General features: G+C 44.8%; 1 protein-coding gene across 17 annotated transcripts in view; it reads left to right on the forward strand.

Moving 5' to 3' along the window:
• Positions 1–12,189, forward strand: part of LOC138742714 (muscleblind-like protein 1) — a 275,672-nt gene that overhangs the window by 187,925 nt on the left and 75,558 nt on the right. For 16 of the 17 annotated variants that reach the window (XM_069897487.1, XM_069897490.1, XM_069897481.1 and 13 more), the window contains one exon: positions 8,769–8,939. In XM_069897487.1, the coding sequence (XP_069753588.1) occupies positions 8,871–8,939 (69 nt within the window). In that variant the 5' untranslated portion in view covers positions 8,769–8,870. Of the gene's footprint in view, positions 1–8,768; positions 8,940–9,224; positions 9,303–12,189 lie in introns of those variants that run through there. The other variant, XM_069897489.1, reaches the window with a different exon arrangement.

Raw genomic sequence — 12,189 nt, forward strand, 5'->3', positions numbered from 1 at the left:
CCCCTCTCATTTTCACATTCCAACCTTGTTACCTCCACCACCAACTTTAACAAGGCCATTTGAATTAACAGTTGGCCATGATGCAAGATCCCCAAGTTTCAGGTTTCCCACATGGCCAATGGATTCCCAAAGTTCAAAAGTTCAAAGTTCAGATTTATTTATCAGAGTACATACATGACATTACGTACAACCCTGAGATCCTTTTTTCCTGTGAGCCAGGTGGAATTTCTGCATATCACCCTTAGCATTTTTCTTCCTTTACTGAACACCCAGCTCTTCTACGTTTTACTCGAAATGCATATTTATATTAGTCTCCAAGGAAACTCCAAAGAGAGGTGACTTAATAATGCAAGATAGCAAGGGGCTTAGAAAGGGTGGACAGCCAGCACCTTTTTCCTGGGGCAACATCAGCAAATACCAGAGTACACCTGTACAAGGTGAGGGAGGTGGGGAATTTTAGAGGACACGACAGAAGGTACATGTTTTTTTTTACACAGAGAATGGTGGATGCCTGGAATGCACGGTGATGGAAGCTGGCACAAGCTGGACATTCAAAAGACTCTTGGATAGGCACATGGATCAAAGAAATATAAAGGGTGTGAGATAGGGAAGGAAGGATTAAATTGTTGTGGCGTTGGTTTACACAGATCGGCACAACATCATGGGCCAAAGGGCCTGTAATGTGCTGTAATATTCTATGTTCTGTGTAGGATCCTTTCTCACATCATCCTGAATTGAAAATGGCCGCACCTTCGTCCACTCAACCTCACTGAAATTAATGAGCCGGCACTTTAGCATATAAACTGCAGTGTCTGTGTGAGCACTGGAGGTGAAAGGAACTCTCTTATGCTTCTCTTCCCCCAATTGTTCGGGACGCCGGTCAATGCTCCTGGCGCCTCTTTGCCCTGTGGCTGGCAAAAGCAGAAGTTTATAAGAGCAGGGATATGATGTTGGGCACTGATGAGACCTCACCTGGAGTATTGAGAGTAGCTTTGGCTCCTCATTTACGTTGGAGAGGGCTCAGAAGAGGTTTGCAAGGTTGATTCTGGGAATGAAAGGTTATCATTTGAGGTGTGTTTAACAGCTCTTGGCCTGTAATTCATTGGAGTTCAGGAGAATGTGGGGATGGGGGGGATCTCATTGAAAGTCATGGACAGAGCAGATGGAGAAAGTTTGTTTTCCACAGTGGGAGAGTCTAGGATAAGAGGGCATAACTTCAAGATTGATGGGCATCCACTTAGAACAGAGATGTAGAGGAATTTCTTCAGCCAGAGTGTGGTGAACCTGTGGAATGTATTGCCACAGGTGGTTGTGGAGGCCAGAGCATTCGATGTATTTAAGATAGAGATTCGTAGGTTCTTTTTTTAAAACTTTAAGAATTTTAAAAACACATATACCATTATTAGTAGATACAATGAAAAAATAATATAAAGGTGGTATAGGTTATGAAGTTTAGTTTAATTTGGCATCATATTTACTTGATTAGCCAGGGAATTTGTAATTAGCCAGGGCATCAAATGTTACAGGGAGAAAGCCAGGCAGTGGGGCTGAGTTGGAAAATGGATCAGCTCATGATTAAATGGTGGCACAGACTCGATGGGTTGAATAGCCTATTTCTGCTTCTTTGACTTATGGTCATGTATATTACTTTACGTGGCAATAAAGGAACTTTGAATCTTGAAACTTGCTGTTCCCACCCTTTCCTTTGGGATTCTAGGCTGGTGTGTTGGCTAAAATTTCCTTCAGGAATATTTAGCCCTTAATTTGGAAGGAGAATCCTTTTACAGTAGGGGCCTCCAAAGTGGTCAATATCGAACCCCAGGGGTCGATGAAACCATCCAGAGGATTGATAAATGCCAGGGGGTTGAATGGGGGGTCAATAACATCAGGGGGGGGGGGGGGGAAGAGTTGATTTAAAATTTCATCTCCACACCACCTCCCCCCCACACACCTCACCAGTACTGGGGTGGTGGGACAGGGGGAGGCTAACATGCTATGAACCTTCGTGCGGCGCCATCATGCTTCCCCCTCCTCACTTATGCACCAGCCAGGACTTCAAGCATTGCTGTCACATTTCCCCCTTGTTGCGCACACACCAGCTGGTCACACATAGCCTATGGATCTCGGGTCACCACATTTAACAGGTAAGTCCCCCTTCTGCCCCTTAATTTTTCCTCTATTTGGGCCTACACCCCAAAATAGAGGATAAATTAACATAAGGCTCAAGGTGGTGCTGAATGGAGGACAGAGGGCTCAAAAGCAGGACTGTCCAGCCTAAAACCGGACACAGCTCCCCCCATCCAGTCCCCCCAGTCCATCCCCCTCCCCCCATCCAGCTCCCCCTCCTCCACCACCATCCAGCGCAGGAATACCATGCCTCGGGGGGGGTCGATGAGGGACCACATAGTCCCTGAAGAGGTCACAATCTAAAAGCTTTGGGGACCCCTGCTTTAGAGAATGGTTCTGTCAAACGTTGCTGCCAGCTGTAGGTCACATGAACAATGCCTCACATTGATATTGTCTGAATCCTGACCCTTCAGGGACGAACTGTTTTAGTGCACGTGACGATTCATCACTCGTTAGCTCACTGGTTCTCCCCTGGAAACCCATGGTCCAAGAGATCTAATTCCTGATAAAATCCATGTGGGTGCAAGTTATCCGATACCTTCTTTCACAGCTGTCTTCAGAGAAACATATTATCAAATGGAACACGAAAAAGGGAATGTGGTGTGGGAGTTTGGTGGAAGGTTTGCAGGCCAGAGATGCTCTGAATGAGACAACAACAGACAAGTATTTTTAATTCCCCTTTTATTCTGTCACTCATTATATTTTTCTGTGATCTTGAACCCCTCAGTACAGTCCCTGTTCCTTTGGTGTAGTTCCCGACATTGAGACGAGTCATTACTGGTGCAGTGTTTTCTGTGATATAAATAGTATAAGGCATAAGGTATCAGCTCTATGTAATCAACTCTCCCACCTCCGAAGTCTGTGGACTCCAGACCCAGCCCTGCCATCTAGACTGAAATAGTCATGCAGAACGAAGAGATTGTCATTCAGAAACAGGTCGTAGGAATCCTGGCTGGTACTTGAATACTGAGCTGAAGGAGGGACAGTAATGAGGGAGTGCCACTCCGGGAGGGGCGATTAAGAGGTGCCGCACTGTGGAAGGGGTGATGAAGAGGGGATGCCTCACTAGGGGTTGGGCAATGAAGCGGGGTTGCCTCACTGCGGGTGGGACGATGAAGAAGTGACTCACTCTGGGATGGGCAATGAAGCGGGGGTGCCTTGCTGTGGAACAGATATAGCAAGGAATAGTTGGTACTCAGGAGACGTCAGGAATACCAGATTTGAATATAGATGCGTCTGAACATGAACTAAAGAGAATAGAGGAATTTGTTCTATTGCCTTGACCACTACTCTCCTTTGAAGAAACATCGCATTGATAGATAGCCATTGGTGGGAGTTATGTACAAATTTCCATGTTTCCTCCTAATGGAACAGCAATTCTATTCATTGACATAACAAGGTGAAGATATTTCTTTCCTGTGAGTATCACAAGGCTCAGAATTTTAAGAATATGGCAATAATTAATAATATTCCAAGTTTCCTGCATTGTTCCCACTTACTGAGATGAAATAACTTTCAATTTATAGTCTCAAAGTCCCAAGATATCTCAGACTTTGAAATTCCATTCAGGAAAAAAAAAGATGAGACTAAATTAGTAGGAGGATCTTCAGCGACATTAATGATCTTAGTCTAAACTGTGGGAATGTTAAATTGGAGCAATTAAACTTGATTTTCTGTCTGGGCCCTCTCCAACTGGATGGCATTAACGTCGACTTCTTCGATTTCTGCTAACCTGCTCTCTATTCTCCCTCCCTTCCCTTTCCCCCCTGTCTTTGTTTTAGCTCTCCACCCCCTTCCCTCTCCATTCACAGGGCCACCTCTCCTCCCCCTGCTTGCTGCTGTGCCCTTATTACCTCCTGCCTTTGGGACCGTGCTCCTCCCCTACTCTTTCCCCCGTACCATTTTGTTCAAATGCCTGGCGACATTTTTCCAGACCTTGCTGAAGGGCTCAAGCCCGAAATGTTGGTTCTATATCTTTATCTTTGCTATATAAAGGACGCTGTTTGACCCGCTGAGTTTCTCCAGCCTTGTGTTTTTTACCTTCAACCACTTTTTGTGCTTTACATTTAATATATAAGTTTGGCCACTTTTTTTATTTAAAGTTGTGTTGAATCATGACCCTTCTCAGCCAAGGTCGATGCTCTGCAGAAATTTGACAAGAGTTTATCTGCGCAAGGAGGGCACGGTTCATGTCACGGTTAGTGCAGCACTCTTTACAGCGCCAGCCACCTGGGTTTGAATCTGGCTCTGAGTGTAGGGAGTTTCTATGTTCTGCCCATGTCTGCGTGGGGATCCCTCCGATCCTCCTGTTTCCTCCAACGTGCAGAGGTTGTCAGTTAATTGTTGTATTGGGGCGGCACAGGTTCATGGACCAGAAGGGCCTGTTATGGTGCTGAAGCGCCATATGAAAGTATTTCTTGCATGAGTGAGCCAAGGACCCTGTGCATAAGGAGCGTTGGTTGTGACAAAGAGTGGAGCCGTTTTACTTACAGATGTGACCTTCAGTCGACTTGCTGATTGGTAAACGGACGATGGATGGAAGGTGTAGGAGTTGTTTGAGCACTGAATCGCAGGGACCCCCCCCCAGGGTGGAGAGAGTGGTGGAGGTCATCGCTGTCTGTCCAAGGTCATCTTCAGTGGCTTGATAACGCGGTGCTATGTGCTGAAGGACAGATCATGCTAATTGATATTATAAAGCAGCTTGTGTGGAAAGTGAAACAGAGTTAGTGGTTTGGGTCAAGGACTCCTCATCAGAATTGTGAAAGAGAGAAAACAAATTGGCTTCCAGTTGAAGAGAGGATTGCTTCAGGCTGAGGGAATGCCCCTGACACCACAGTTAGCACAACATTATTACAGCACCAATGATCCGGGTTTGAATCCGGCACTGTCTGTATGGAGTTTGTACGTTCTCCCCGTTGTCTGCCTGGGTTTCTTTTGGGGGCTCCAGTTTCCTGCTCCCATTAAAATATACCAGGTGTTGTATGTTAATTGGATGTAATTGAGTGGCATGAGCTTATGGGCTGGACGGGCCAGTAAAAACATACCAAAATGCTGGAGGAACTCCTTGTCGCCTTGTCTTTGTCTTCTGTAGATACTGAAAACACCAGTTGAGTTCCTGTAGCATTTACTACAATCACAGCATCTGTAGACTTTTGTGCTTCACTCAGAAAGACCTGTGACTGTGCTGTATATCTTAAAATCTAAAATTTGATAAGTGAAGCAAGGTTTGATGGGGTATTAAGCTGTATATGCGGTTATGTGGTTAATGAGTGTACAGTAATTGGAGAGAGAGAGAGTGTGAAAGGGAGAGAGAAGGATGGAGAAAGAAAAAGTAGGAGTAGGAGAGAGGGATGGAACAGAGAAAGAGAGAGAGAGTGGGAGGAAGGATGGAGAGAGAGGAGAGAGTGGGAGGAAGGATGGAGAGAGAAGAAAGAGAGAGTGGGAGGAAGGATGGAGAGAGAGGAAAGAGAGAGAGTGGGAGGAAGGATGGAGAGAGAGGAAAGAGAGAGTGAGAAGAAGGATGGAGAGAGGAAAGAGAGAGAGTGGGAGGAAGGATGGAGAGAGAGGAAAGAGAGAGTGGGAGGAAGGATGGAGAGAGAGGAAAGAGAGAGTGAGAGGAAGGATGGAGAGAGGAAAGAGAGAGAGTGGGAGGAAGGATGGTGCACTGCTGAAGAGAGCAAACCTGGTGACCCACAGCAGAACTGGTTGCAAACACAAGGCAAGTTGCCAGAAATCAATACTGAGACCAAAAAGCTCCAATAATCTGACAGGAAATCCTCAGTGCACCATGCAAAACCTCGATGAGAGGTTCCAAGCCAAAAGGTCAATAATTCTTTGTCTCCCACAGCTGTTTCTCGACCCACTGAGTTCCTCTAGCAGACTGTTATTTTTGCTCTACATTCAAGTATCTGTACTCTCTTGGGCCACCACTAGATTTCTGGATTCTCAATGAAATTTGAAATTGGAAAGGAAAATGATTTTTAAGAGTCTACCGGGTAGATACATGATTGAGCATGGAATAGAAGGATATGGGTCACATGAAAACGGCAGAGATTTTGTTTATTCTGACATTGTGTTCAGTGCAGCATTGGTGGCTGAAGGGACTGTTCCTGTGTTGTACCGCTCTGCAGAAGTTATACTGATTGGAAAAATTCGACTGTCCAGGCACACAGAGGCTGCAAAAAGTAGCAACCCAAGTCAAGTTCATCATGTGCACCGATCTCCCGCCCATTGAAGGCATCTCCGTAGGCGCTGCCTCAGGAAGGCAGCCACATGAAGAATTCCCGTCATCCTGCTCACAACCTCTTCTCAGTGCTACCTCCAAGAAGAAGGTTCAGAAGCCTGGGGTCAAGAACGGTATTTTTTCTTCCAGCAGCTCTCAAGGAGATTCATAAAAATGGCACCAGCGATCAACAGCGACTGTCTGCAGGCTGCATAAATCCCTACTACCTTTTAGATAAGTCTGAACTTTTGTCTGAAACCTCCCCATGCTATCCTAACCAGAAATTACTCCGGGACCAGAAAAAGATCCATTTGCACTCCTGACTCATCTCTGTGTACTAACTGCCTACATGGATAATACAGTAAAATCCCCGTTATCCAGAACTCAAGCAACCAGCAGTTTCAATCCACTGGCAAAAAAAATCACGGAAAATAAACAAGCAAAAACTGTGAAAGTTAGTTTGCCAATCTATGCTCCGCGTAATCTCAAGCGAGCGGAAAATTCACTTACCCAGCATCTACCCTCCCCATATGTGCCAGATACTAGGGGTTCTTGTATTTATCTATCCTTTATTTATTTTCTCTTTTTCTGTCTCATGGCCTACTGTGGTAGTTCAATTTATACTGTTGTTGTTGGTGCATCTGACGTTCCTGTGAGGTTGCCGCAAAAAAGAATTTTGGTGCAATTCAATGCACCTGTACATTGTAGTTTTGCATATGACAATAAACTCCCATGGTCACTCTGTGTGCTATCAAGTTGAGACACAATTTCAGACATGATTTCATTGCATGATGGGACAGACAGATGACCAGATCCTACCTTTCGTTCCAACTTGTTCAAAAGCAATTGGGACAGTCTCAGAAAATATTGTGAATTCTATTTATTCAATGTCAGATCCCGCAGTCCTCTGAGAGCCCCAATTTAAATGAAGGGTGGTAGGGTACAAGTAAGGCAAAAATCTAGCAAAGTTCTGTGGCAGGTGCACATGGAGTCCATTCAACAACATTGGACAACGATTTTTTTTTCAAAGGGGTTTGCTTCCTGAAATAAAATCATGGATTATAATAGTCAACTTCAAGCTGAACACAAAGACAATTTCAGATTTGCTGTTTCATGTAGGAAGTTAGAGAAACATTAAATTAGCTTTGATTGAATTCAGTACATGTAATCACATAATGACGCTGACACATTGCGTTAGTTCAACTGACCTAAAAATGTTTTGCTACTGATTTTCATTCGTACTCAGCATCTGATGTCTCTCATGTCAGTGTCCAACAATAGTCGGCCAGTGGCTGATACTGATGGATTCCAGTGGCCCTGATACTGCCTTTTCATGGCAACAATGTCCTGGTGAAACCTTTCACCATGTTCGTCACTGACTGTACCAAGATCAGCGGGGAAGACGTCCAAGTGAGAATGCAGAAAATGAATTTTCAATGACATGTTGCGCTCTGTGGATTTGTCTGCTTGAAGTAAACTTAAAGTATGATGGGAAATCACAAAAAAGGGTTCTGTCTCAAAAACGGTATGGGAATTTTTCAGGTGATTTTCACGATCAGCAGGAAAAAAATCCATAAAATACACCCAAAAGTGTTCAGGAAGCAAAATCTTCATTGTCCAGTGTAATCAGACAAGAATGCCACCAACCAATTTCAACTCTACGTTAGGATAAGGGAAAGGATCTATATTGAGGCAAGAAAATGCCAGCCGGCAATCCACAATAATCAATAAGCCCCTGTTCGGGTTGTTCAGCTGCGTATCTGGTTTTCAACCGGCAGTCACTTGGTCCTTGATGAAGGGCTCGCGACTGAAACGTTGGTTTATGTCTCTTTCTTTATTATTTATTTATTTATTTCCAATATGGTTAAAAAAAAACAATTCCAGCCATTTAAACCCATGCCTCCCAATTACACCAAAATTAGCCAATCATCCCCGTGCACTTTGAAGGGTGGGAGGAAACTGCAGCGCCCAGAGGAAAACTTGAGCAGAAACGGAGAGAGCATGCAAATTCCTTAAGGGCAGTGGCTGGTTCTAACCCAGGAGCTCGTTAGCATAAAGAACGCTGCACAATTTGCTGAATTTCGTCAGCATTTTTTGGGTGGCACGGTAAGCCAAGTAAGCGCAGCATTGTTACAGTGCTAGCGACCCAGCTTTGAATCAGGCGCTGTCTTTGAGGAGTTTGTACGTTCTCCCCCGTATCTGCATGGGTGTCCTCTGGTTTCCTCCTACCCTTCAAAACGTACAGGGATTGTAGGTTAATTGGGGGTGTGATTGGACGAACCCATGTGCTGAAAGGGCCTGTTACCATGCAGCATGTCTAAATTTAAATCTGAACTTTAAAATGTAAATTTGAAAATTTAAACTTGATCCAAAATATGTTTTTTTTTTCCCCTCCTCTTTTCTCCTCACTCCTCTCCAGGGTCGATGTTCCAGAGACAATTGCAAATATCTTCACCCTCCCCCTCATTTAAAAACACAGCTGGAGATCAATGGACGGAATAACCTGATACAGCAGAAAAACATGGCCATGCTGGCGCAACAGATGCAACTCGCCAATGCCATGATACCCGGAGCTCCGCTGCAACCCATGGTAAGCATGTTCGAATTGTACACTGCCTTTACACCTTGCTGTAGAATTATTGCACCGCGGATTGCCCTGAGCTTATTCACCAAGGCATTGGAACAAAATAGACCTCTCGCTTTTCCATTGATTGGAATGTGCAGGCACCCTTGTTTGTCATTGTCTTTTCTCTTTCCTCGCTGCCCTCCCTCCTGCTCCATCTCCTCGGCTTATTCTCCCCAGCATTCCCAAGTCTGATCAGCTTTGATACCTCCGCCTGTGCCTGTGATTGGCAGGAGTCCAGTGGAACCCTCCAGAGTCCTACAGGGAGCCATCTGGACCACTCTCCCACCTGGGTGACCTTGGAAGAGATGCAAACTCTGACTGCAGGAGGTGATCGCATAGTATTTTTGACCCAAATCCAACCAGTAGGACCTTCACCAAACTAACCAGTAGATTATTGCCCTAACCATTTGTCAAACCATTGACCCTTTGTTAATTGAAACAACTAACCTTGTGAACGATTTAGCCAAATGATCCTTAGATTATTGACCTAACTGAATGTGTGATACTCCCATTGTACAATCAATCCATTTCATTATTTTTATATGATATTCCATGCAAGTCAATTCAATATTGTTGTCATCTGATTATACAAGTACCACCTGAAGAAACAACATGCTCCTGTCCTCAGTGCAAAACACGTGAACGCACAACCAGACATAACAACACAGGCACCTTCACTCCTGAATCTTAGTCACAAAGTTACACAACTAGGAAACAGGCCCTTTTCACCTTGCCAACCAAGGTGCCTACTGAGCTAGTCCCAAAATTGCTGGAAAAACTCAGCAGGTCACTCAATATCTCTAGGAAGTAAAGGATAACCAACTCTTCAGGCCTAATTCCCGAAGAAGAGGCCAGGCCCGAAACTTCAATTACCCTTTACTTCCTTTGGATGCTGCGTGAGCTGCTGAGTTTCCCCAGCACTTTTGTGTCTTAAGCGACAACCACAGCTTCCACAGACTTCCTGTTTAACACTTCCTCTCCCTGAATGTCTTTTAAACATTGCGTCTCCACAACCCCCACAGAAGTCGTCGTTGGGTCCACTAATTCCCCCACCTCTACCACCTCCATAGAAGTCCGTGTTGGGTCCGCTAATTTTCATGATGAATGTAGGGGATTTAGATGGCAGAATTGCTGGCTTTGTAGTTGTTTGTGGATGATACAAAGATGGGTGAACGGCAGGTGGCGATAAGGAAACAGGGAGTCTGCAGAGGGAGTTGGACTGGATGGGAGAGAGGGCCAAGAAGTGGCAGATGGAATACAGTGTAGGGAAGAGTGCGGTCATGCACTTTGGTGGAAGGAATAAAGTAGACTATTACCTAAATGGGAAGAGAATTCAGAAAGCAAGAGGTCCAAAGGAACTTGGGCGTTCCAGGGGACTTGCAGGTTGAGTCGGTATTAAGGAAGACAAATACGAGGTTACCATTAATTTCGAGAAGACTAGAATGTAAAAGTAAATATGTGATGCTGTGGCTTTATAAGGCATTGGTCAGACCACATTTGGAGTGTTTGTGAGCAGATTTGAGCCTCATGTTCAAGGAAGGATGTGCTGCGTTGGAGAAAGTCCAGAAGAGGTTGACAGGAATGATGCCAGGGTTGAGAGGGTTAATGTATGATGAACGTTAGATGTCTCTGGGACTGTACCTTCTGGATTTTGGAAGGATGAAGAGGAACCTACCCAATATTGGAAGGCAATTTACAAAATTGATGAGGAATCTCAGCAGGTCAAGCATCTATAACAGTGGTTCTCAACCTTTTATTTTTCCACTCACATCTCACCTTAAGCTGCCAGGCTAACCGTGCTGCCCACTTGTACTTGTGACTCCTGACTCAGAGGCCAGGTATAATTGGATACATTCACTGATTACAACTTGGTTGGTAACATAAGGTCTCTGTGGGTTAAGAGGGAGTGATAGTGATACGGACAGACAGAGATTGAGAGATAGGGTGGGAGAGAAAGAGAAAAGAGTGAAACGGAGAGAGACAGACAGCCTGAAAGATGGAGAGAGAGAGAGGGACAAAGGGAGAGTGGGAGAGAGCAGGCTCCTGCTCCAAGTTCTGGTGTTACAATGTTTGTATATTCTCTTGGATAGCAGAGTTAAAAGGCAACAGCCAGTGGTGTGGCATCTGTGCTTGGAAACTCCGGGTTTGATTCAGGAGTTCCTCTGATCACCAGATCCACTTTTCCAGCTCCACTTTTCCAATTGGTTTCTGGATGTGTTTCCCATTGAGATCCAGCCAGTCCGCTGATTATATCTCATGATAGTGGGAGGTTCTGACTGATGCCCAAAAACCTTCCGGCTCAGTTCTGGTTTCAGCAGGGACCTGACTGTTGAGGATTATCCTTCCTCTCAAAGAAGAGGTTCCCCTTCCTAAATCTGGTCACCTTCACCTCTTCACATTCAAGCTCAGGACAACTTACATGTATGGAGTTCCTCCAATGTGGTGGAAGCATCCCCATCCCACCCTCCCAACCCTGGCCCAATATTCATCAGGTAAAGCTTGATGCCAGATTGTACAACATGCTGGGCCAGATTAGCTGGAGTGAGGTGGGTTTTAAAGGAAGCAGAAAGAACATTGGAGCAGCAATAGAAACATGCCTCATGGCGCTAGAAACCCAGGGTCGATCTTGACCTTGAAGGCTGTCTATGTGGAGAGTTTGCATGTTCTCCCTGCTATATATATATATATATATATATAGATGGTTGATGGTCAGTACGATCCTGTTTCCATGCTGTATTGATCATTCTATGTGGTGTGAGAGATGAGGAGGTTTAGGGACGGAACTTCAAAGGTTTTAGAGTTGCTTAGTGTTGATAACACAGCAGGCGGCATGTAATTTAATTTCAGGGACTTGCAGTAGGACAGAACAGAGGAATTCAGAGATGTCAATGGGTTGTTGGTTAGTGGAGATCAATGAGATAGGGAGTGATGTTGCCAGATAGGAGTCTGGATATATGGACTGGAATTTTAAAGACTTGACATTTTTTATCTGTTACTTAACAGAGATCTGTGTAGGTCATAGAGTCCAGGGATGATGTGTGAACAGACAGTGATTTGGGCACAGGAAGTGGAATTGGGAGCTCTATGATCTCATCGACTCTGAGCCCAGACAGCAGATGGTTCATCTGGTGAAGGAGTCATTACAATCTCACTCAATTATAGGCTTCCACGTCCCATCAGTAATTTCTGACAACTCAAATTTATAAAAACACAC

Source organism: Narcine bancroftii, chromosome 9 (assembly GCF_036971445.1).
Source record: "Narcine bancroftii isolate sNarBan1 chromosome 9, sNarBan1.hap1, whole genome shotgun sequence".
In the NCBI taxonomy this organism is placed as follows: domain Eukaryota; kingdom Metazoa; phylum Chordata; class Chondrichthyes; order Torpediniformes; family Narcinidae; genus Narcine; species Narcine bancroftii.